This window comes from Pinus tabuliformis, chromosome 7, assembly GCF_031772625.1.
Source record: "Pinus tabuliformis cultivar Carrire ecotype Pingquan chromosome 7, CPIR1, whole genome shotgun sequence".
Lineage (NCBI taxonomy): Eukaryota > Viridiplantae > Streptophyta > Pinopsida > Pinales > Pinaceae > Pinus > Pinus tabuliformis.
The window spans coordinates 1,651,944,313-1,651,970,918 of NC_142293.1; the positions used below are offsets into that span (position 1 = coordinate 1,651,944,313).

The 26,606-nt window shown below is 35.2% G+C and overlaps 3 protein-coding genes across 3 annotated transcripts; all 3 read right to left on the reverse strand.

Moving 5' to 3' along the window:
- Positions 1-1,371: 1,371 nt before the first annotated feature.
- Positions 1,372-2,099, reverse strand: LOC149254768 (uncharacterized). Its single transcript, XM_089457099.1, has one exon. The coding sequence runs from the start codon at positions 1,840-1,842 to the stop codon at positions 1,609-1,611; it is 234 nt and encodes a 77-aa protein (XP_089313225.1). The 5' UTR covers positions 1,843-2,099; the 3' UTR covers positions 1,372-1,608.
- A 14,359-nt stretch (positions 2,100-16,458) lies between these two features.
- On the reverse strand, positions 16,459-23,008 carry LOC149254769 (uncharacterized). Its single transcript, XM_089454832.1, has 4 exons — positions 22,717-23,008; positions 21,969-22,605; positions 17,540-21,726; positions 16,459-16,613 (listed from the first exon to the last, which is right to left on the reverse strand). Exons 1-4 carry the CDS (start codon positions 23,006-23,008, stop codon positions 16,459-16,461), a joined length of 5,271 nt encoding a protein of 1,756 aa, XP_089310958.1.
- A 1,198-nt stretch (positions 23,009-24,206) lies between these two features.
- LOC149254770 (uncharacterized) lies at positions 24,207-24,872 on the reverse strand. The gene has a single exon (XM_089457100.1). It carries the CDS (start codon positions 24,691-24,693, stop codon positions 24,460-24,462), a length of 234 nt encoding a protein of 77 aa, XP_089313226.1. The 5' UTR covers positions 24,694-24,872; the 3' UTR covers positions 24,207-24,459.
- Positions 24,873-26,606: the final 1,734 nt, after the last annotated feature.

Genomic DNA, 26,606 nt, shown 5'->3' on the forward strand with positions numbered 1-26,606 from the left:
CTTCTCTCATCCCTAAGACTTATCTAGATGCATCCTCACAGACCTAGGAATGACATATAAAAGACTATCTTATAGGTGGAGGGGAGGAAAAAATGATTAAAATACCTTCTTGTTGTAACAACCTCGTGTTGATTTTCAATGTCAATTTAGACAATGGTCATTGGCTTAACAAAATGGTAGACAAAAATATCTGATTCACTCATTGAAAAAAAGCCTATCAACCTAAATATCAATATCATTAAATTTTAAAAATAAAATAATAAATATAAATTTATCTTATTTTATAAAAAAAATAAAAACCCTAACATATATGAATTCTAATCTAATTAAATTCTAAATTTATTAAAGACAATACAGAAACCACTTAAAAATTAATTAAAAAATTGAAATGATTTCATTAAAACAATACATTTTAATGAATATACTTTTGTGGAGTTACACTTAATCCTTTCCCCATAATCCCTCATGGACTTATACACGGATCTACCTTAATCCCTCTTGACCTCAAACATGGATCTATTTTAGTTAGGAATACAAATAATATACATTTTATAAAAAATAATCCATAATGCATTTGTTTCAGTTTTTTTAAAAGATAAAACATAATTAATTCAAATAGCTTTTATACGTTATATGCTATGAGCAAAGTGGCTCCAAACATTGTGGGCCATGTTGAGATGCATAAAGAGACGTTTCTGTCGCCAGCTCTCATTAGAGATATGCTCTGCACACAATCAAAATTTTAGAAAGTTTTTGTCAATGAACATTGTGGGCCATGTTGAGATGCGTAAAAAGACGTTGCTGTGGCCAGGTTTCATTAGAGATATGCTCTGCACACAGTGAACATTGTGGGCCATGTTGAGATGCGTAAAGAGACGTTGCTGTCGCCAGGTTTCATTAGGGATATGCTCTGCACACAGTGAAAATTTTAGAAAGTTTTTGTCAATGATGTATAGCATTGGTGTTTGGGAGGATTTAATGAGTGAGATGACTATGTTGAATAATATTGGAAAAAAAATTATGCACAGCTAAACTAGGCTTCCAGGCTTTATGCACGGCCAAAGCCGGCTTCCAGGCTTATTTTAGAAAGCTAGCATCAAAACTGGAAACTGGAAATTAAGAGGTTAAATTCCCGAAAGTGCATTCCAGTCACACATTTAAGCTTAGATCCTCTGCTGCGCCAGCCATGAGTCGAAATTTCCAAAATGGATGTTGCACAAAATTGTGGATCTGGAAGATATTAATAATTTTATGGCCTGATGATTAAACCCGAATTTAATCTTCAAATAATGCCAATCATACAGATGTCAGCGGAAATGAGCCTAACCATTCAGAACACAAATCCATCCATTTCTGAACATATTTCCGGAATTTCGTAAGAGTAAGAAATATATTACAGATTTGGGTAATTACAGAAGAATTAGTCCGTTACAGGGATTATACAGATCACGCATCGATTCCCATAAACAGCTCCGTGATTTTCAAGACTTCCAATTACAGAGGAATAAGTCCGTTACAGGGATTATCCAGATCATGCATCGATTCCCATAAACAGCTCCCTGATTTTCAAGACTTCCAAAAAGATTACGGGACCTGCAGAGAAAACCTTTAACACTCCGCTGACGCAAATCTTTCATTATCGCCCTCCGCCCTGAAGCCACTGACAGCAGGAAAAGTAGGGCAAAGGCCATCCAGGAGCTCACCATTACTGAGGCTGCGCTCTTCTGCGATTGGCCGCAGTGTTTTCTCCAAGGGCCGCCGTCTTCCCACACATACTCTCCGAGGAGGGGCGATTTCTAGCCACTTCCTATCAGTTGTTACAGTCGTCTTCGGAATCGCCATTACCAGACTCACTTTACAGGGAGAATACAATCTTGAAACAAAAACCCTAACGACCACCAAACCCTAAGGACAGCACCTGGGCAAACTGCAATCCGAGACGAATTAGAGTGCTTTAGTAAAGTGAAAATCGGTTGCAAGCCAGAGGAGCTAAATCAGATACGAATTCTTGAGCTGTGATTCCTGATGATGAGTGTGTTACGGTGTGGATTTAAAGGGCAGATGGGTTGCTTCCGTTTAACGCTTCTCCAAAACTCCTTCCTACGCAGTTTCGCTGGATCTTGGATGCCGTGTGGGCACCTCTAGAAGCTTCTCAGGAATATTCCTACCCACCGCAAAGAACAGGCACCAGGCGTGTTCGCAGTAGGATACATGTGATAAATGTGATGTGTTTGCTTCAACAGATTCGGCTCATGTGGACCGAAAACAGATTTGGAACGTGAAAAACGATGCCCTTCTGTCGTTCTACATATGCACGTTGCTGCATTGTGATGCAAATGCCAATTGTGTGGTAGGTTTTGTTCAACCGTGCAGCTCTATGATTGGACTCCTAAAAGGTAAACAGTGTACACACCTCCATCAACTATCCTCTATCTCCAAGTGTATTCTTCCACACCCTTGCTTTATCACACAGCTTTATTTTCTTTTCATATTAATGATTTGACCTTAATCTTTTCCCCATTTGTCTTTTATGATGAATGTCCTCACAACATTAATGTTGTTGTCTTACATCCCCTCTATGGAAGGTTGGGTGAAGATGTTAACAAGGAGTGGTGGAAAAATCCCTCCACCCATTGCAAGCACATTAATGTAGAAGGTATTGGTATTAACCTATAATAATATTAGTAGATAATATTTATAGCAAATTTTTATTGTTCTCTTAAAACTAAAGGGCACATGAAAGGTTATTATCAAAGTGTCCAAGTTAAAGGTGGATGATGTTTAGATTCCTAACTATTAGCAAAAAAAAATTAGAATACTTTTGAGGTAAAATTATATTATAATATTTTTGAGGTAAAAATTAGAATACTTTTGGGGTAAAATTATATTAGAATATTTTTGAGGTAAAATTGTATTAGTAATAATATTGTTGAGGTGAAATTGTATTTCTAATTTATGGATATTTATTGTACCGTGGTTGAAAGGGATTTTTTCAAAGTTCTATTCATTTCTAATTTTAATTTAGAGATGTTTTTTATAAATTTTATAGAAATTTTAACAAATAAATTTAAAGAAAAATTATATTTAAAATGAAGTATTAATTTAAAAAAAAAATGTTTTTATTAATTTTTGTTGAAATTTTTCTATAGAGGGATATTTTATGTATGTGGTCTTATTATAAGTGATACAATTAGTACAAATTCTAGCACATTACTGTAACATGTGGGAGGATACATGCTAACTATTCAATATAGTGTTTAGTAATGCTAGCAAGAAATTTTCCAATTGTTCTTTATTCTTTTAAAAAAAAATAGTCCAAAATAACTTTTGTCTCTTTTAGATTGTTAGACTCTTTAATGGAGAACTTTACTCTAGATAATACATTAAATATATTAGAGTTGAAAGCGGAGTAATCTATTATTGTGAGTGTTGTGCACAATATTTGGACGTTTATAGTAGCAAATGTTATTATTATATATGGATGACTTTACTGTAGATATTACATTAAATATATTAGAGTTGAAAGTCGAGTAATCTATTATTGTGAGTGTTGTGCACGATATTTGGATGTTTATGGTAGCAAATGTTATTATTATATATGGATGATTAACTCTTCATTGATCATCTCTAGCCAATTCTTACAAGTATCATCCTCCGTGGATGATTGTTAGGGTTTCCCTTGGTGGCTAATTCTTGATGAATTGCACCTTAGTATGTGTTGTACTCTTTCCTAGTAATTATTAAACTTCGCATTGCATACTAACTACCCTCTTACTAGACTTGGGTGTTTTATATGGTTGGGTGGACTCTTTTTGGAATAGTCATTGACTAGATATTTACTTGGTTTGAGAGCTGTAACATGATGAATATATCTTTCATAACTTGTTATGAGTAATCTTTAGTTGATATGATGTCAATATAATTAGAAACATTATGATGTGTTGATACTTTAGTCTATTTGATACATTATGATGTGTTGATACTTTAGTCTAGTTGATAGGATATGGTACTCTCCACTTACCATCTCCTTATACTTTCTTCTACTAAGGGTTGAGTATGATGAAACTAGGCATTCAATTACCTATTTTTTTTTATAGGGACTAATATTTTATAATTAATCAATGATATCATTAAAGGTTCTTTTAATAGTTTGATTATAAAGACGCAAACGCCAAACCTGAAAGTACCTAACATATGCCACAACAAGAGCACCCATGACGAACGAGAGATCTTGTTTATGCCCCCTCCCCACGATAGCCCCAACTCTTGGAAACAAAGTGCTTCTCTTACTCACAGAGTCTCACAATCATGCAACTGCCATGCCCTCCTGCAACACCATGAACACAGAGACCTCACCTTCTAAACTTCTATACATACATATGCATTCTTAGCTAAAACATTTGAGATTTATTTTAAAAATAATTATATATATTTTTATTTTTAATTAAATTCATGTTAAATCTGAAACGTATTTTCTTAATTAACCTTATTTTTAATTAAATTGAGATCCTCCTAATTATATATAATGTAACTTAAAAATTAATATATATCCTCAATCGTTTTTTAAAACACGCCGTTAACATTCCGTTATTTTTTCCACGTGTATTCTTCCCTATATTAGGGAATAACGTTGTCTCCCGAGTCCCATATATTAACGGAGAAGTTCTCCAACAACTCATGACCGAGTAACAAATATGATAATAATACAATAATTTAGAGATGGTCAATCCATACTTCGGCCATGATTGTAAGGTGATGTGTGTAATGTTGACCTTTTAGGACCCACTTTCACACTAATTAAAGTCGCGCTTTCACATTTGAGTTTCAAATTGAAGTTGAGCTTCCTCTCTCATTTATGTTGCACGTTACGATCGAGTAGTAATGGAGATCTTTTTAATTTCATTCATCATTGGATTAAAAGATTCAAAGATGATTCCTTGACACTATAGACATGGATATTTAATCCAAAACCTAATTTTTGGGATAGCGGTGCAGTTAGCTTTTTAAGCGAAAATTTTTAATTAAAATTAAGGGATAAATAAATAAATTTTATTATTTTTATTTTTAATTAAGATTAAATATAATTCAAAATTTTTAATTTTATATAATAAAGAAAATAGCAACCATTTATTTTAACTGTGTAAGTTAATATAGTTGAAATAATATTATATTTATATATTTAAATATATTAAGTATAATGATTTAAGGAAAAAAATATAATTTAATTTTATAAAATATGTTTTTAAGATGAAAAAAATATTATTTAAAATAGGTTAAATATATAAATTATTAGTTAATATAAGAAGGCTAATGTTGCAAAAAATATATATACGCAAAGTGACACTAAATCATATTATATTTTTATATACATAAATTGATATTTATCCCTATTGAATACAATGTGCATGGTATTAGTATAAAAAAATTTCAGTTGGCACTTTTCGACCCAAATATTAACTATAATTAATGCACTATGATGATGATTATTACTATAAACTAAGTTCTATATGGTAGGCAAGAGATTAATATGAATTCTTTAAAATTTTATTTCTATGCTCAAAGAAAAGTGAGAGAAGTATTCTTAGATTATTATAGTTTTGTTGAATTAAAGGGTCAAGAAGGTTGGTAATGTGACCAATATTTTGAAAATTAGGTTGAATGTAGGTATACGAAGGACAATCTAAAAGAAAGTGTTTTTCATCTTCAACCTTCTAAAGCTCGCATAGGTAACAAACTATTTCATGCCATGGCATTTTGGGAATTGACCATTGCCTAGTTTCATTACCAAGCTCATGGAAATTACTTCCAATCTTGGCAATGTTCATTTTCTTCTTAATACTAGTCAATAAAGAGAAATAATTTTGGCTTTCAAGATTGGGGTTGATCACCTTCTCATAATATCATAATTTCCTATTTCTCTCTAGTTCTTTATTTACGGACGAATTCTCCTTAAATTTCGAAGTAATAATATTTTTTAATATGATCCAGATTCTACAATATGTGTTAAAAAATGTAGCAAGAAAGTCTCAATTTGACTTTAGCCTTACTCAAATTGAATAAATGAAATTTCCAAATCAATAGTTAACTAGTGTGACATGGATCTGTTCACTTAGTTAGCTTAGTAAATTCGAGTTAGAGGGTTTGGAATTCACTTATGCATGTGTGATTTCTAAATTTTAGTAATCTAGTTAAAATATTCTCAGTTGTATTCAGAACCTTTAACTATTGATCAATTGAAGGTCACTAGTGTAGTGGGACAACAATCTAAGTCATAGGTCTGTCGGTTAACTGATCAATCAACGCAAAATAGCTAGTGCACGCAAGGAATTCAAATTCCTCAGCTGAAGTGGAGATGACAAGGCAGTGTAACATCAATTGTAAACTACTTTTGAGTGTACAGGTGTTGCATGTCATAAGTGATCAATCCTTAGGAATTGCGCAATCAATTTACAGGAAATTCTTATCTTTTAGGAGCCAATTTCCTTAGGATTTGTGCAAGGAAATAAGAGGCTTGGTGGGAAAATAATTGGCTAAGTGTTGGCTAGAGTTTCTCATTGAGTAGAGAGAACAATTATTCTTTTACAGGTTGAGCTCAGAGCTGGAGCTAGCAATTGTAATAGTTTCTTTATTCAACTAATTAATGCAAAAAGGCTTGAGGGGTTCTTCTCCCAGTTGGGTTCCCTTAGAAATCATTGTGTAATTGTGGTTTTGCTTGTTGCATGTCTCTGCATGTTGTTCTAAATTGTGATTTTCATTTCATGGATCAATAGAGTGGAATTGTGTCTTTTGTTTCAAATTTCATAAACTGGAAGGATCAAATGGAAGTAATGCTCGATGACAATCGTGTGCTAAAATATGTGAAAATTGATATTGCAAAACCTCCAAAGTCGAATGCACATCAACTAACCCAATGGGAGCAAGATGTTGCAAAGGCCAGAAGAAATATTTTGGAAGGCGTGAGAGACCATGGTTGAAAGCATGAAGACGGGTTACACTTTTGGGCCAAATGTGACAATTAAATTTCAAGTTTTTCTTCTTTTATCGAATTGAAGCCCTAAATTCATATAAACACTAGGAATTTTGATTTAAGTAAAAAGACAAATTGTGGAGAAATTTTTGTTGTCCTAATAATATTTTTTGCAAAAGTATTTAGTATCATTAAATTATATGCTTGTCCCAACAAATTTTCACACATCTTAAGAGGTATGAGTGTGTTCACTGAGTATAACTTAGTATAAAATGTGTAATATATATATATATATATATGAGCATGATATACACGGCGAGAGCTAAGTTTTTCCTATTAAAATTTATTTTTTAATGCAAAACTATATTTTTTTATTATTTTTCGAAGTTGCCTAAGTAATATTTCAATTGCATTTTGTAGAGACATCTGTTCATGAAAGATTTTTTTAAACTATTTAAATAAATTGAAAAACCAAAATTACACTTTTGAAGAGGACTTGTAAACCAAGATAGTGGTAATTTTTGAAAAAATTTCATTGTCTATATTTAGGATATTGATTTTTTATTCAACTTCTTTAAAATAGTTCAAAAAGATTTCAAGCATTATGTTTAAAAGAAATTAGATGAAAAATATCACATGAATTTGAAAATGTCAAACTCATATACCATTGGATAGAGGATTCCTTTTTTTTCAACTATTTAAATAAATTGAAAAACGAAAATTACACTTTTGAAGAGGACTTGTAAACCAAGATAGTGGTAATTTTTGAAAAAAAATCATTGTCTATATTTAAGATATTGATTTTTTATTCAACTTCTTTAAAATAGTTCAAAAAGATTTCAAGCATTATGTTTAAAAGAAATTAGATGAAAAATATCACATGAATTTGAAAATATCAAACTCATATACTATTGGATAGAGGATTTCTTCATGAATCCAACGTAATCAACTCCACTATCTCACGACAAATTCAGCCCTATATAGGCTAGGGTACAAAATAAAGTTGCAAAAAATTTGACAGAAAAAATACTGAAATTATTGATTTTAAGACTTACAAAACTCGATCCAGCCATTTACATGATTAATGAGAGCTCGATTGAACTAATTAAATAGTTAACTTCAATAAAAATAAATCAAAATATTTACAAATTACTATATATTACACCTACTTTAAAAGATATCAAATTTTATTAATATTGAAAATTGAAAAGTACATATTTCAATATATATTATTTATTATTCTATTGCAAATTAGATATCGATAGAGTTGAAACATAATAAATTATAATATTATTATTATATCCAAGGATATTTTATATCATTCATTAATATATACATCGATGCTATGTCAGGGATAACATAAGCGTGTGTCATTGACATTGTAACCACGAATGGATATGTATCCTCTGTTTTATTTAATATGTATATATATAATACTCCATCAACATTCCATTATTTCCACGTGTATTCTTCCCTATATTAACGGATAAACTTGCTAGCCATATATTAGTGATGTTTTCCAACTCATGACTCGTGAACAAATATGATAATAATGAAATAATTTAGAGATGGCCAATGCATAGCAGTTTTTAGAGATGAAAATCATTGGGAAGATGAAGAGGATATTTTTTTATGCTTTAAAAATAAGCAAAGTGAGGTTTACACAGTAGGGATACACTATTTTGATTAAGGAAAATATGATTTTTGAATTAAATTAGTGGTTTAATTCATTTTTTAATAGTTTTTTTTGAGAAAATTTTCACTAGGGATGTTTTAGCAAAAAATGGATGGAAAGGTTTTCGATTATGTGTTTTATGTCGTGAATAGTTAATTTATTGATTATTTATTTAATTCTAAAAATAAAAGGTTGGTGGTCTGGGAACTTTGTGGAAGAAAGTTTGTGGCTTTGGGTTTAGAGATTTAATTAGTCTCGTTCTAAATTTTTCCCCATATTTGAGATGCCCGACTTTCATTTAGGGATAAACACATTTCTTTTTCAAAATGATATTGTATCCTCAACAATGATTGTACATAATTCTAGAGTTGCTTTTCTAGAACAAGTTAAGTCCTTGAAATTGAAGAAGACAAAAAGTATAGGGGAACTAGTGCTATCTAAAAGAAATGTATGGCGTTTCTTTGTTGTTTCCTCTCAAAAGGAGTATTGTGGGGTTGGTGTTGTCATTCTATTCCCTCATAATGTGGTTCTAAAATGTAAGATGAGAATTGGAAGTGGTACAAACTTTGTTGCTGAGTTGATTGCTCTGTTGTGTGCTTAGAGTTTAGATTTTTGGAAGCAACTAAAGGTTTTTAAATTGACTGGTGACCCCAAAATAATACTGGACTAGTTCAATGAAAAGGTGGATCATATAATCCTTCAGTTGGAATTATGGAAAAGGAGGATATGACAATCACAACAATAGTTTGATGATCTTGAGATCCTTCACTATTACAGGGAGCACAATGTTCTAATAGATTTACTCTCAAAGGAAGCTTTACTTTTGAATGTTGGCACTTGTAGCTATTCACAATTCCATAGTGATGTTTTATCATGAGTCATTTCCTTTAATCTCTTTAATCCTTATTTTCTAGTGACAAGTTAATGGTTCTTTTTTATGTATAACTGAAGCATATTTTGAATAATAAGCTACAATACATTCAATATATTATAGTTTTAAATTTCTATTCTAGAAATATCAAAAATATGTTTGTTTAAAAAAATGAAAAATCCATAAAAGAACCACGATTGTAAGATCATGCATGCAAAATTTGCCTTTTAGAACACACTTTCACACTAATTAATCATATATCTTCAAATTAATGTTGAGCTTCCTCTCTCCTTTATGTTGCAATTTACAACGCAGTAGCGGTAGTAGTAATGGAGACACCTTTAATTTCATTCATTAATGAATAAATATTCAAAGATGATTGGTTGACATTATGTCATGTAGACATTCTAATGATGATTCCTGGACATTGTGGGCATGGACATTTAATCCACAAGACAATCCACAAGACTTTTTGGGTGCTTTAGGTGAAATTTTTTAATTTAAATTAATGAAAAATATATTATTTTTATTAATTTTACCATTAGTTTAAATTAAAATGAATTTAAAATATTAATCATTTTAATTAGTTATATGATGTTAAAAAATTATATTAAAATTTAAATATAAATTTAGAGAATAAAATCATTTATCTTAATCATATAAATTAAATTTAATTGGTACAGTATTAAATTTAATTAATACAAAAACAAATCTCATATACAAATTTAGTATCTATCTTAACTATGATTTTCATATATATATATATATATATATACTTTATAAAATATACTATATTAAATTAAATTAATTTATATGAGCGAAAAAATATTTTACGACTAAAAACTCTATAATACCACATAAAGAGAAAGTAACATTAATACAAATTATATTATTATATACATAAAGTAACACTAATGCATATTACATGTACATCATATTAATATTAATGTTAACAAATTAAAAATACATAGGTGAGAAAAAAGAGATTCTATAATATAGCATGGAATTAGTATTATTATATAAATAAAATAACACTAATACACATTAAATACATTATGTATAATAATAAAATATTTTAAAATTTTAAAATTACTCTTTAATAAATATATGTTAAATACATCGCTGAATAAAAAATTATATATTCCATATTATTCGTTTATGGTTGCGATGTAAATTGTTTAATTGTTAGTCAGTTGTTGTGAATATACAACCATTTAAATGTGTCAAAGTATAATAGACATATAATATAACAAAATGAAAAAAAAATTATTCAATTATAATATAATAACCAAAGTGAAAAAAAAAGTCCCAAGGGTTAGCTCAATCGGTCAAGTCGGGGCCTCGCCAATGGGAGGTCACAGGGTCGAAACCCGAAAGCTCTTGGGGTTAGGTCTGTGGTGACCGAGGGGTGGAGATTTCTCGAACCTGGAGTAGCGGATCAACTGACCGAGGGGTGGACCCCCTTCGAGTGGGGTCCACCCAGATTTCTCGAACCTGGAGTAGCGGATCAACTGACCAGGGTCCGTGAACCAGCTGGAAAAAAAAAAAAGAAAAAAAAAAGTGAAAAAAATTATTGAATTAAATTGCTATTTTTTTATTATTTAACATGACATCCAATATCCTTAAATACTACTAATTTTTCATTTCCATATAATTATCAAAACACTAATATTCTTTGTTACGATATAATTGTCAAAATATCATGACATCCAACATCTTTAAACACTAATATGGTTTTATTTTCATATAATTGTCAAAACACCAATACTCTTTGTTGCCATATAAGTTATTTTTTGCTTTTGTTTTAGATAATTAAATTTATTTCTTCTTGAGCAATTTCACATCGTGCATTTTTTTACTCGTTAAAAATTAACAATTTATGAATGGAAATTTTAATTTTGACAACATAAAATAAAGTAAAATAAAATGAATTATTTTTAATTTACATTTATATAAATATAATTACAGGTTTCAATTAAATTGTATTATATACTTTTTTATTTTGAGAAATATGGTTTTTAGAATTTTAATTTCATTATCAATAATTATTAAACAAAAATTATAAGAATTTAACCATTGTAGAATATTCACAATATTTTTAATAGTATTTAAGATATAGAGTTGATATTTATTTCAAAGGTAATTATATTTTCTTTTCAATTTAATTAAAAAATATATCACCAATTCTTATTGTTATACTATATTTTCTCTTTGGATGTGTTTTAAAAAATATATGTGTTTGACTCATATATTAATTCTTTTTATAATTAATGATAATAATAAAACTTTTAAATGAATTTGGTGGTGGTGATGGTGATGGTTGTTAACGTCCACTGAGACCAAATAATGATCTATCGGACCTAAAAAGACAAATTATTTATTTTGATTTAAGATGTTATTCCGATGCTCAAAAAGCTTGGAGAGAAGCCTCCCGAGTTCACTATAATTATGGCATTGTAAAAGGCTAGAAAGGTCAGTATTGTAACAAAGGTTGTGAAATTGAGATCTAATGTGGTTATATGCAGGGCACTCTAAGAGGAAGTGGTTTTCATCCTCGATGCTCTTATTCTCACAAATATGGCAGATCCTTTCCATCCATGGCGTTTTAGGAACTACCCAGCGGCCAGTCTCACTATGGAGCTCATGAGAATTCGTTCTAATCTTTGCTATATTAATTTTCTTTTTTGAGCTAGTTAGAATAGAGAGATACTTTTGATCTTCAAGGGTGGGGTTGATGACCTTCTTATAATAACTTAATTTTCTTTTAGACGCTAAATCTTTCTCACACCACAATTTTTCTTTGAACTTAGAAGCAACAATATCTTTAATGTTATTTATGTTTTGCAAAGCATCATTCTCATTGATCTCCCAATAGTTTAACCAGGCCCTTGTGTCCTTATGCCATCCTCGGTTAAGCCTTAGGTGATTTTGGCTGGAATTTAAAGCTAGCTTAGGAAGTCTATGATTGTCTATGTTATTGAGCTTGTGCTTGTACATCAAAAACCTGAGCATAGCTAGGCTCTCAATAGAAGAAAGACCCGCTTCTATAAGGAGAATAGGATAGGGTGTATTACTTTTAATTTTCAGGTTATAAGTTATAAAACGCTTCTGGATTTGCTCAATCTTCCTCCATGATTCTCTGGAGATGCTGCAGCCCCAAACTTCACAGCCATATAAGATAACAGGAGTGACTAAAGTTTCAAAGAGGAACTTCTTTTTATCCCACATTACGAGGTTTGCTGTTTTACAATTATTTTCAAGACCAAAATAAGCTTTCCATCCCCCATTGATCCTTTTCTCAATGCTATGGTTCCAGTTGAGCTTGTGATGGATATCAATTCCTAGGTACTTGTAAGAATACACTTCCTCCAATTTATTATTGTCATACGTAAAATTAGCGCAAGTGTCCTTTTTAGATTTGATAATCATAACTTTTGTTTTGTCTGTGTTAACAGTCATACCCATGGTAGAGCAGAAATCCTTAAGAAGCTTGAGTTGCTTATCAAGATCAGAAGGGCACCTTGCCAGAAGAACAATATCGTCAGCATAGAGAAGAAGGATAATGACTATCCCAGCTAAGATTGTGCCACCACATCCTGCTTCTTCTAAATAACCTTCGAGCTTATCGATGTAAATGCCAAATAGAGTAGGGGAGAGGGGGCAACCTTGTTTAACTCCGATGTTACACTTAATATCTTTTGACTACCCCTCATTGTTCTTTAGCTTGGCAATTACATTCTCGTATAGCCTTATAGCAGCAGCTCTTAACTCAAGAGGAACCTTTAGCTCTTCTAACCTATTCCAAAGGTTGTATCTAGGAACCGTATCGAAAGCCTTTCTAAAGTCTACAAAGCAGCAGAATAAATTGGATTTATCATTACGACATTCCTCCGCAATGATCCTTAGCGTAACAAGGTGGTCTGTTGTTGAGTGATGCCTTCTGAAACCTGCTTGGCCTTTAGCCCGCTTATCTTCACTTTCAAGCCATATGCTTAACTTTTTTTCCAGAATACTACCATATAATTTGGCTAAGAGAGGGCTGATCATAATTGTTCGGTAATTAGAGGGGTTATTTGTATCTCCACTTTTAAAAATAGGGATAATGAGGCTCTCAGTCCAAGGTTTAGGGAACCCTTGCTTAACAGCTTGATTGAAAAGCTTGTGGATGTGGGGGATGAGGACAGGGCCTCCAATTTTTAAGATTTCTGCCTGGTAACCTTCAATGTCCTTAGCTTTCCCGTTCGCGAGGCGATTAACCCCAAACTTAATGTCTTCTATAGAGAAGACTTCTTTCATTGTGAGCAGGGTTTCCAAATTATCCGTGACATTAGGAGATTCATAAAGCTTTTTAAGATAAGAATTCCAATCATGAAGAGCAATTTTATTATTATCCTTAGTCTTCCTAGTCAGAATCTGCCTCCAAAATTTTTTAGGAGCTACCTTAGAGAGGTGTAAGAGATTCTCCTGTCTTTGACGAATGTACTGTCTCTTTTTCCTTTTAATTAGGGCTTTGTATATTCTTATCTTGTCCATTTTAAGAGAATCATCAACAGCTTCCTTAATTGCTCTCCTCGCATTCTTACAATCTTTGTCATACCAAGGATTGGTTTTGCTATTTCTTTTATTATTTGAGACTTCAATTGAGAACTTTTTAATAGAATATGAGAGGGTTGTAGTAAAATTATGATATAGGTCTTCTATGTTATCTATACTAGATAGAGGAGGCAAGTTAGTTTTTAATTCATTTAGAAAGAGGTCCTTTTTATTTTTATCAAATATTAAGTTCTTTTGGTTGTAAGTATTATTTTCTATGGGAACTCTATGCATGACAAAATTGAGGGTTATAAGTAAAGGCCTATGATCGGAGTCAGGCTCGTGGTCGTTTAAGATGTCAAAGTTTATCATTTCGTTGTATAGAGGAAGATCGGAAATAACGTAGTCTACTACGCTGCTACCAAGTCCATGGATGCAAGTCATCTTGCTGGAATTGGGCCACTTTTTTAGACCGTTGCAAATTATGAGATCCTGAGCACTACAGAGCTTGACAAGCTCTGACCCAAACAAATTTTCCCCGAGATCTTCAGAGCTCCTTTTGTACCTACTAGCCAGGGTAGGGTCTTCGTCTAACCAAAGAGGATTAGGGTTGGAACGATTGCTTAAAACAATAGCTTGGTTACTTGAAGTTCGGGCATTGAAGTCACCTATTAAAAGGATATTACCATCATTCCTTAGGCTAGAAATATCGTTCTCTAAACTATTGTAAGGGTTAGTTTTATCTAGATTCTTCTTCTTATAGAAGTTAGAATTAATGGGGGGGAAATAACATATTGCTATGTAGGACTTTTTATTATTAATGTCTCTGATCTCTATCCAACTAAATTGGTTGTAAGGGTCGTTTTTATAAAGCCTAACATAGGGGGAGATGTTCTTCTTAATGTAACAAGCTATTCCCCCAATGCCTCTACGGGAGGATCGCTTGTTCCATGTAGACCATAGCATAAAGCCATCTATGTTAGGGACCTTAGATTCTTCGTGCTCCCAAGTTTCAACAAGCAAAATAATATCAACATCATTTGAGATCCAACTTAGCTTGGGGCCTTTGTTCCATGGGAAGCCCCGACAGTTCCAAGAAAGGATCCGGAGCATGTTTAATTGCTATTGATTACTATCTTTTTGGTTTTTGTCCCGAATAAAGGCTTTTCTATTTCTAATTATTGCCCATTTTCCTTCCTTTCTAGCTTCTTTTACCTTTTGAACCTCCTTTCTTAATTTTGCTTGATCTTCTGGGATGAGATCTTCATTTATGAATATTCCCGTTCCTTTTAGACTTGAGGTTTTACTAAGTATGTTGTGCTTATGATCAGTAGAGCTCACCTTTATGCGGATTAATCTTCCTTTATTCTCGGTTAATTTCCCCAACCTTGTTGCTTCTGTGAGACATGTTGTTTCAATTTGTAATCTATTGTGTAATTCTGTCTGGACTAAGGCTAAAGTATCCTCATCTTCTTCCTCTTTTAAACCGAAGATTGTAAGGTTTAAGGTCCTTTTGTTACGTTCGTGGTCTAATTCTATTAATTTTTTCATTTCGTCTTTAATTGGTTTAATATCTAACTTATCTACCACACTATTTACGGTGAGGCGGCTATTAACTTTTTCTTGTAATTCTTTAATCATGTCTTTCATTTTAAGACCCTCTAAGTTATCAGCGTCTCCTTGCTGGGATGGTTGGTTAGTGTCTTGGTTTTGTTTTTCTATAACATGCAATCTAGTCTCTATTGCCTCCATTTTATTCTCCAGTAGTTCTATTTTATTTTCTATTTGTTTCTGGATAGTGTTTTCAAGAGATGCAAATTTGTTTTCCAGCACGGTTTCTAACTCTTTTTGTAACTTGGCTTCTCTTTCTTCTCTGCGTTTCTCTAAAGACTCTATATACTCATAGAGGCCTTGTAGAGTAACTGTGCTAGGTCTGCCCTTGGTAATCTTTGGTAACTGTGGTGAAGTATTCATACTTGACATTATATGAGCAAATATGTATTAAAAAGAAAAAGGTAAGGAATGTGTGCACCTGATATCCGAACCTGATGTGAGAGCCAAGATCTCCAAGCTTTGGATTGCGAGCTTTAAAGCCAAGAGACTGCTTTGTATATCCCCGAGACAAGACTGATTATATATCTTCTGAGACCGCTGCGAACCGGAGCAGCGATATATACAGCGAGAGTTTATATATGCCAAGACTGTTTTTATGAAATTATATATCTTCCGAGACCGAGACCGAGTTCAATATATAACCGAGACCGAGTTCCAATCATACATGCTTCTGTTTATATATGCACCGAGACCGAGTTCAATATATAACCGAGACCCTTCTGTTTATATATCAATATATAACCGAGACCGAGTTCTGTTTATATGCACCGAGTTCCCACGTTGATAGCCGTGTTCTGTTTATATGCACGCGAGAACCCTTCGATCACCGAACCGAACCGTGTTCTGTTTATATGCACGCGAGAACCCTTCGATCACCGAACCGAACCGTGTTCTGTTTATATGCACGCGAGAACCCTTCGAGTTCACCGAACCGAGTTCAATATAACCGTGTTCTGTTTATATGCACCCGAGAACCCTTCGATCACCGGAGCAGCGATATATACAGCGAGAGTTTATATATGCCAAGACTGTTTTTATGAAATTATATATCTTCCGAGACCGAGACCGAGTTCAATATATAACCGAGTTTTAATCTTGATAATGCTAGATGTATGAATCTTAGTATCTACTATAAAATGTTGTCTATTGTCATTTACTAATCATTTAATTTATATAGTTTTATTAACAATAAGTTTAAATATATTAAATTTAATAAAAAATGTTATATAACATTAATAATAACCCATTACTTCTAACTTAAATAATAGTTAAATATATTAAATTTAATAAAAAATGTTATGTAACATTAATAATAATCAATTAATTCTAACTTAAATAATAATATGTAACTCCATAAATTAAAGTATGAAATCCAAATATTTATTAATCAATTAATTCTAACTTAAATTATGAAATCCAAATATTTATTAATCAATTAATTCTAACTTAAATAATAATATGTAACTCCATAAATTAAAGTATGAAATCCAAATATTTAAAATTAAATATAATAAATATCAATATGATTAAATTTTAAAAACTGAAATAATAAATATAAATATTATTTGATAAATAAATTTATTTAAAACACAAACCAAAAAACTATCCATTAAAAAAAATAGAAATATTTTCTTTTTTTTTTTAACAAGAACGGTTATGGTGTTTCATTATCTGCTTGGCCAATGGCCACAAATTCTGTTACAAAATGAGGAGCGCTTTCCAACATGCTGTTCTGCCAGAAGGGGAATGGCATTTTCTCTTACCTTTTTCCTCTTTTTACATTTTTCAAAATAAACTTTGAATGCTAATTGTCCTAGATGGAAAATGCAGACAAACTGATTTAATAATAAACAGTAAAACATATTTTTTCATGGGATACGAGACCACAGAGAATCTTCGTTTCTGAGGACGGTTCCAGCTTCTAGGTGGGCAGCAATATTTGCTTGGGCGTCTGCTGCTTTGTTGTTTGCTCTTAAGACATGAAAGTATGTCAAGCGAAGCGATTTCGAGATACTTTTGATTCTGTAGAGAAGCCTTGCTAGATGCAGATCAGAGGGGTTGGAGTTGGTCACCACAGCTCTTATAATAACTTGGGAATCACCGAGAATGTTTGCTTCCCGAATTCCCAGCTCCTTGAGGAAGATTACCCCTTGCAAGAGGGCAAGAGCCTCGGCTTGCATGCTTGATGTATGACCAAGCCCCCAGGCAAAGTTATGAGAAGAAATATTGCCTGGCATGATAATGTGACCACCTGCCCCAGCTTTCCCAGGATTCCCTTTAGCTGCTCCATCAAAAAAGAGAGAAGGAATTAATTGATTGGACAGCCATTCCTGGAATTCAATCTCAGTTTTTCTGATTTGCCAAACTTCCAGTTCTGGAGGTGGCCTTCTTGGTTTATGGAAGTTAATCTTGAAGGCTGTTCCCAGCTCTCTGTCCTGTTGGCTGAGGTTTGAATCGTCATCTATGCCTTCCAACCACTCACTTAGTTGGGACTTCACTGTATTAGCTACTATTCTGTGATCCTGAGCTTTGTCTCGAAAAATCCTCCTGTTCCTTTCTAGCCAGATCTGCCAACTAGTGAATTTTGGCAAAGCGCTCCATGCTGCTCTGATCTTTTTGTTCTTTGGTTGAGCACCTGGGTATCTGTCCATCCAACCTGCAAACAGCTCTTGAACTGAAGTGGGGAAATTAAAATCAAGATGCCAATTGTCCAGCAGATCTTGCCAAACAGATTTAGTGAAATTACACTCGATCATTATATGGAGAGCGGTTTCAAAATTTGATTTACACATGACACATCTGGATGGTCCCTTAAATCCTCTGATTTGAAGTCTGTCCTCGGTAAGAATTTTTTGGTGGCTAACAATCCAGCAAAAATGGTCGATTTTTGGTATGGACGGGAAATTCCATATCCCTGCCCAGGGAGCTGGGTTGGGAGGGACGTTTGGACGCTCTAAGAACTTGTAGTAACCCTGTTTGACTGTGTAACCAGAGCGACTGTTTTCCCAGCCTCTTGCATCCTTTCTGTTGGCGTGGAGGGGAGCCAATCCATGGAGATGAGCTTTGAAGTTAGTCCATTCATTTTCCAGATCGCTGGGCACTGGCAACCGCTTCCAGCCCGTCCAGTAATTCTCTGTCCATTCTGACAGATCCCACAGCGTGTGTATGTGCGCTGCCTCCATCCAATTTCTGAGCGCTGTAAAATTGCCTGCGTCTACCAAAGGGGGGCGATTCATTATTTTGTCCTTCCAAACCTGCGTTTTCTTACCATTACCGGGAATCCAATGGGCACAGCTGTTAATCATCGGCGCGATTTTGCTAAGGAGAATGCTGAGATGCGATCTGGTTGATTCTTTGGGGTGGTCTAAGCACCGGAGCCTTGGGCCTCTAAAATACTTTTTCCAAAGTGCAATCTGAGCCCAGCTAGGATTCGGGGCGATAATTTTCCATGCTAGTTTGGCTCCCATAGCAAGGTTTTTGGCAAACAGATCTTTGAGATTTAATCCTCCTTCAAGATAAGGTTTTGTGACTGTATCCCAGTTGATTAGAGAGAATTTCTTGTCATTATGCTTGCCTCCTCTCCAAAAAAATACCCTGATTAATTCATCCATTTTTTTTATAGTTCCCACTGGAGCCAGAAGGACCACAAATCTGAAGATCGGAAGGCTGTTGAGGACCGCTTTGATGAGCACAGCTTTGCCAGCGATGTTAAGCCAAGAGGAACCCCAGGAATTCATCTTCGATTTGAATTTATCTATGAGGGGATTCCAGTCTTTGCTTGTCACTTTCTTGTTGAAGACTGGCAGCCCAAGATACTTGAAAGAGGACCAACTATTGGAGGCAGAAAATCCCAAACATCTAGCTATGGAGGATGCAGTGGAAGCAGGAGTATTCCAACAAAAGATCTGGCATTTCCCCTTGTTTAGCTCACTGCCTGAGATTCGACAGAAGTCATCCAATACTGCTTTGAATTTGATGGCTGATTGAAGAGTTGCAGCTCCCAGGAGAAGAGTATCGTCAGCGAAGAGTGCATGATTGATGCGCTTCACTCCTCTTGCAATGCACAATCCGTTAATAACATGATCCTGCTGCTTTTTGTTCAGATAAAAACTAAGAACAGAGGCTTGAATGACAAAGAGGAGGGGTGAAAGAGGGCACCCCTGCCTCAGCCCTCTAGTAGCTTTGAAAAATTCAGCGGCCCTTCCATTCACTAGAGGAGCAATCCAGGGCTCCGCAATACAGGCTTTTATCCACTTTATAAAGCTTTGCCCAAATCCCATTTTAAGCATTACATCAAACAAAAATTTATGATTAACACGATCAAATGCATTCGATAGGTCGAGTTTGATGACCATACCTCTTTCCTTACGATGCTGACTGGAATGGATTGCCTCCTGGACCAGCACGAAATTGTCTACTAGCTGTCTGCCTTTGATGAATCCCCCTTGATTGTCCGGAATGATTTTGGGGAGGAATCTTTTCAGCCTGTTTGCTATCACTTTGGTGATCACTTTGTACCCGATGTTGCATAGAGAAATTGGGCGGAATCTGCTGAAGGTGTTTGCCCCCTTTTCCTTAGGGATGAGAGCTAGGAATGCCGAATTAGTGCAGCCTCCAATCTTCTGACAGTTCTGTGATTTCTGGATCATTTTGATGAATTCCTTCTCAATAATCTGCCAACATGTTTGTAAGAATCTAGGGGTGAAACCGTCCGGGCCCGGGGCTTTATCCGGATCCATGGCGAATAGAGCCTCCTTGACTTCTTTGGGTGTGATTATGCCTTCCAGAGCCTGATTGATTTTGGGTGAGATGATCTTAGGAACAGCATCTAAGAGGCTGAGATTATGATCTGCTCTGATATCCTCTCTGTACAGATTCTCAAAATGCTCAGAGGCTGCTTTTTTTATGCTAGCAAAGTCCCTTAAAACACTGCTTTCTTCTTTTATTTCTTTGATAGAGTTCCGGCCTTTCCTAGCTTGAGCCTGCTTGTGAAAAAAGGAGGTATTCCTGTCTCCGGATTTAAGCCAAAGACTTCTAGATTTGAGTCTCCAATACTCTTCTTCGGCCAGGCATGCTTTATGAAAGTTTTGCTGAAGCTTGGCCTCCTTTTCCAGGTCTTCATTTGAAATATCAGCTGTTTCTAGCTGGAGGTGATGCCGTTCCAGATCTGAGTGAGTTTTTTTCCTTTCCTCAGCTGGATTGGGCAAGGTCCTGGCCCAATTTTTTAGCATGGCTTTCACTCTTCTGAGTTTTTCTTCCCATACAAAGAAGGCAGAGCCCTTGACTGGGCTTTTCCAGCATTCTCTGACCTTATCCATGAAGTCTGCCTCCTTGATCCAGAGAGAGCAGAATCTGAATGGAATAGGCCCCAGATCCGGAGGAGTCAGTAACTCCAGGCTGATTGGTTTGTGGTCTGATGTACTGTTGTGCAGGATGCGCGATCTAGCTTCCAACCCAATGAGTAGGAAGGAGCTTTGAACCAGGAAGCGGTCCAATCTTGCCGCTATGTGTCCCGGCCCAGCCCTTTTGTTTGACCATGTGAACTTGCCGATGGTTGGCTTAATATCGATCAGGTCCCAGCCTTGCATGAGATCCTCTACTGTTTCTCTTGCTGGATCCCTGACAATACTGCCTCCTCTCTTTTCTGATGGCAGGAGGGTGAGATTGAAGTCTCCTGCAATGATGATGTTCTCCAAGTCTTCCCGGTCTGCCAAATTTTTTATGGAGTCCCAACATAATTTTTTTTCACCTGCATTATTTGGAGCATATACATTGACTAGACTCATAATTGTATTAGATTCTAGATGATGCAACTTTAACAATATCCAATGAGTATTTAGGGTTTTATAGATGAGGGAGAACTTATGAGGATTCCAGAGCGACCCAAGTCCTCCTGAAGCTCCTCGAGCCGAGGTTGCATGCGCGCCATCTTTTTTCCAAAACTTTCTACTTGCTTGGAGGAAGGATGATTCCTCCATCTTAGTCTCCTGGATGAGGAGGATGTCTGGGGATTCCTGCCTTATCAGACTTCTCATCGCCTCTTCCTTGAATTTGGATCCCATACCCCTACAGTTCCAGGAGACAATCTTCATTACTTATTTTTGTTGTGGAGAGCTCCTTTGGAGCTCTGGATTGGGGCCTTCTTCGTCTTCGGAGTTTTTGATAGGAGTTTCTCGAGCGTAGGCTGGCTGCCCTGGAGCTTGTCTTTGTATGTTTCTTGTTCCCTTTTTTCTTTTGAAGACATTCGGCCTCTTGTAGATCTTCTGGGGGTGGATTGTGATTCCCCTATTTCCCCTTCTTCCTCCGACTCGTCGGATTCATGGGTTTCCTCCTCGTCTTCAGATGTCTTTTCTTTGGGAATCTCTGGTTCACTTTTAGATTTAGTCGGGGAGACTTCTTTCGGGATTTCAGCATCCTGGGAAACTATGGTTTCTGATCCCAGGATCTCATATCTGTTTCCTTGACTTTCCATGGGTTGCTTCTGAGCAGGCGCTGTTTGGGGTGTTCTGATGTTAGCATTAGCGGCCTTCCTGGAGGTAGTTCTGGATCTCTTCACCTGGTTCCATCCTTCCTCTTTCCCTTTATCTTCAGCCCCTTTGGCCGGGCAGTCTCTGGCGAAATGTCCATAGACTTGGCACTTCCGACATTTGAATGGCAGCTGCTCGTAGTCAAGCTTCTGGATATGTGTCCACGGACCCACCCTTATTTTGACAGCTTCAGGAAGACCAACCTCCAGATCCACCTCCACGCAGATTCTGGCACAGTCATACTGGTCTCTATTGTTGGCCGTATCAATGAATTTCCCGAGGGTGTTCCCGATGTGCTTTAGGGAATCCCAGTTCCAGCAATGGACCGGAAGATTGGGGAGTCTTACCCAAACTGGGACTGCTGAAGGCACGTCCATTGCCGGATCGAAATCTGGCGTCCATTTGTTCAGGTATAACCCTTGAGGTCCCATGAAATATGGTCCATTTCTGAAAATGAGATCTTTGTCTTCTTTTTCTGAGAATTCGAAAAGAAAGTATCCTCTTCCAAGAAAATAAGAAGTAACCTTGCCCTGGATCAACGGAGCCCAGTTTCTGGAGACCCAGCTCTCTGTTGATTTAGGAGAGGGCCAGAGACCTGTAAACTGACCCACTAGGGCACGTTCCGACAACGAAAGGGCTACTTGGATTGGACCTTCGGGAGGAAGGGCGATTTCAGGGATGTCATCGAGCCTTTTGACGAACTTTGCGGCTTCCACTGCTTTCTTCTTGGGGAGCGAGGCCAACAAGGATCTGAAGGCCTCAGCTGCAGAGGGAGGGGGAGGGGAGGAGGAAGATCCCGGGGGAGGGTCCGGATCTTCCATGGGGAGCCAGCTCTAACCGCAGCTGGAAAAGGGGAGAGAAGGGCGGGCAAACGCACAGCTCTAACCGCAGCGGGAAGGAGAGAGAGGGGTGGGCAAGCGCAGGGCAAGAGCACCCACGCACAGCCACCAAGGATGGGCCGAGGCAGGGCGGATCCACAGGGGCGGACCACGCAGAACAGAGCCGAGCGCAATATGGAAAAAAAATAGAAATATTTTCATTACATCATAATATTTTTATAAATTTATTTAAGACACAAACCACTGAACTATCCATAAAAAAAAAAAAAAAGTGCAATAACTTCATTATGTCATAATATTTTAAAATAAAAAATATACTTTTGTAAATTTCCTATTAATCCTTTCGCATAAAATTCCTATTAATCCTTTCCCATAATCCCTCTTTACCTGAAACATGGATCTACCTTATTCCTTTTGACCTGGATCTCCCTTTGTTAGGAATATAAATATACTTTTTATAAAAAATAATCCATAATACATTTATTTCAGTTGTTTAAAAGATAATCCATAATTAAGTCAAATAATCCCTCTTTACCTGAAACATGGATCTACCTTATACCTGAAACATGGATCTACCTTATTCCTTTTGACCTGGATCTCATGCGTTAGGGATATAAATATACATTTTATAAAAAATAATCCATAATACATTTATTACATTTATTTCAGTTGTTTAAAAGATCATCCATAATTAAGTCAAATAGCTTTTACACGTTATAGGAAAAGTGGCTCCAAACATTGTGGGCCATGTTGAGGTAGAGAGACATTACCGTCGCCAGGTCTCATTTAGAGATCATGCCCTCGACACAACAAAAATTTAGATTCTAATATCTGTTACAAATATCAGAAGACAACCAATAGACCATAAAATAGATTGTTGTAAAGTTTGCCTCTAATTTGTGTATTATAACACATATTGAAGCCAGAGATGTACCACGGTGCTCAAAAATACTATACAGAAACGTTATCAAAATGACATGGGCGTTTACTTGGATTTAAATTTCATATATATTTTTCGCAGGAAAAAAAAAGAAAAACTGTAAATTGGCATCAAAGTTGAAATCCTCTGTTGCGCCTGAAACACAGCCAGCGATGGGTTGAAATTTCCACCATGGATGTTGCACAAAATTGTTGATCCAGAAGATATTAGTAATTTAATGGCTTCATAATTAAACCCCAATTTAGTCTCCAAATAATGCCAATCATATAGATGTCAGCGGAAATGAGCCTAACCCATTCAGAACACAATTCCACGTATTTCTGAATATATTTTCGTAATTTCGTAAGAGTAAAAAATATGTTACAAGTTTGGGTAATTACAGCAGAATAAGGCCGTTACAGACGGATTATCCAGATCACGCATCGATTCCCACAAACAGCTCCTTGATTTTCAAGACTTCCAAAAGGATTTCGGGACCTGTAGAAGAAAAACTTTAACACTCTGCTGACGGAAATCTTTCATTATCGCCCTCCGCCTTGAAGCCACTGACCGCAGGAAAAGTAGGGCGAAGGCCATCCATCAGCTCGCCATTACTGAGACTGCACTCTTCTGCGATTGGCCGCAGTGTTTTCTCCAAAGGCCGCCGTCTTCCCACACATACTCTCCGCGGAGGGGCAATTTCTAGCCACTTCTTATCAGTTGTTACAGTCGTCTTCTGAATCGCCATTACCAGACACTCACTTTGAATGGAGAAAACAATTTTGAAACGAAAACCCTAATAACTACCAAGCCCTAAGGACAGCAGCTGGGCAAACTGCAATCCGAGACGCATTAGAGTGCTTTAGTAAAGTGAAAATCGGTTGCAAGCCAGAGGAGCTAAATCAGATACGAATTCCTGATGATGAGTATGTTATGGTGTGGATTTAAAGGGCGGATGGGTTGGTTCCGTTTAACGCGTATCCAAAACTCCTTCCTCCGCAGTTTCGCCGGATCTTCGATGCCGCGTGGGCACCTCTAGAAGCTTCTTAGGAATATTCCTGCCAACCGCAACGATTAGGCACTACGCGTGTTTCGAACGTCAAGTGTGTTGTCCTTTTCAGTAGGATATTTTTGATAAATTTGATGTGATTGCTTCAACAGATTGGGGTCAGGTGGACCCAAAACGGGCTTTGGAACGTGAAAAACGATGCGCATCTGTCGTTCTACAGATACACGTTCATGACTGAGTAACAAATATTATAATAATTAAAATAATTTAGAGATAGGCAATCCACAATTCGGGCATGATTGTAAGGTGCTGTGTGTGACGTTGACCTTTTAGGACCCACTTTCACACTAATTAAAGTCGCGCTTTCACATTTGAGTTTCAAATTGAAGTTGAGCTTCCTCTCTCATTTCTGTTGCACGTTACGATAGAGTAGTAATGGAGATCTCTTTAATTTTATTCATCATTGGATTAAAATCCCTTGACATTAATTACATGGATATTTAATCCAAAAGCCAACTTTTTGGGGTCGCGGTGCAGTTAACTTTTTAAGGGAAAGTTTTTAATTTAAATTAAGGGATAAATAAGTTAATCTTATTATTTTAATTAAATAAAAATAAATTTTAATTAATTTTATTAAAATTTAAATATGATCGAGAAAATAGTAAATTAATATAGCAGTATTTTTTGAAAAAAATTAGTTGATTATATTTTACGATATTGATTTTTTATTCTAATCTTTTTAAAATATTTCAAAAAAATAAACATTATCTTTAAAAAGAATTAGATGAAAAATATCATATGAATTAAAAAAATGCCAAACTCATATGTCATTGGATAGAGGATTCTTTTATGAATCCAAAGTGATTAACTGAGTCACCTGAGAACAAATTCAATCCTAAGTCTACTAGGGTACAAAATGGAGTTGCAGAAAATTTTGCAGAAAGAGTGTTGAAATTGTTAATTTTTAAAACTTAAACACTTAAATTGTTTCAAATTTAAACAACAAATACAATCCTGGATTAAACTATTTACATAGTTAAAAATTACATGATTAACTTTAATAAAAATAAATTAAAATATTTACAAATTACTAGATATTGATGATGATGATGATGATGGTTAACGTCCACTGAGACCAAACTTTGGTCTATCGGACCTAGAGAAACAAATAATTTAGTTTGATTTAAGGTTTTATTTCTATGCTCAAAAAGCTTGGAGAGAAGCCTCCCAAGCTCACTGTAATTTTGACATTATAAAAAGCTAGGAAGGTCAGTGTTGCGGCAAAGCTTATGAAACTGAGATATAATGTGGTTGTACGGGGGCACTCTAAGAGGAAGTGGTTTTCATCCTCTATGTTCCTATTATCACAGAGATGGCAAATTCTTTCTGTCCATGATGTTTTAGGAACTGTCCAATGCCCTGTTTCACTATGGAGCTCATGAGGGTTCGTTCTAAACTTTGCTAAATTAATTTTCCTTTTTGAGCTAGCTAAAACACAGAGATACTTTTGATCTTCTAGGGTGGGGTTGATGACCTTCTTATAATAACTCAATTTTATTTTAGCCGCTAAATCTTTCTCACACCACATTTTTTCTTTGAACTTAGAAATAACAATATTTTTAATTTTATTAATGTTTTGCAATGCATCGTTC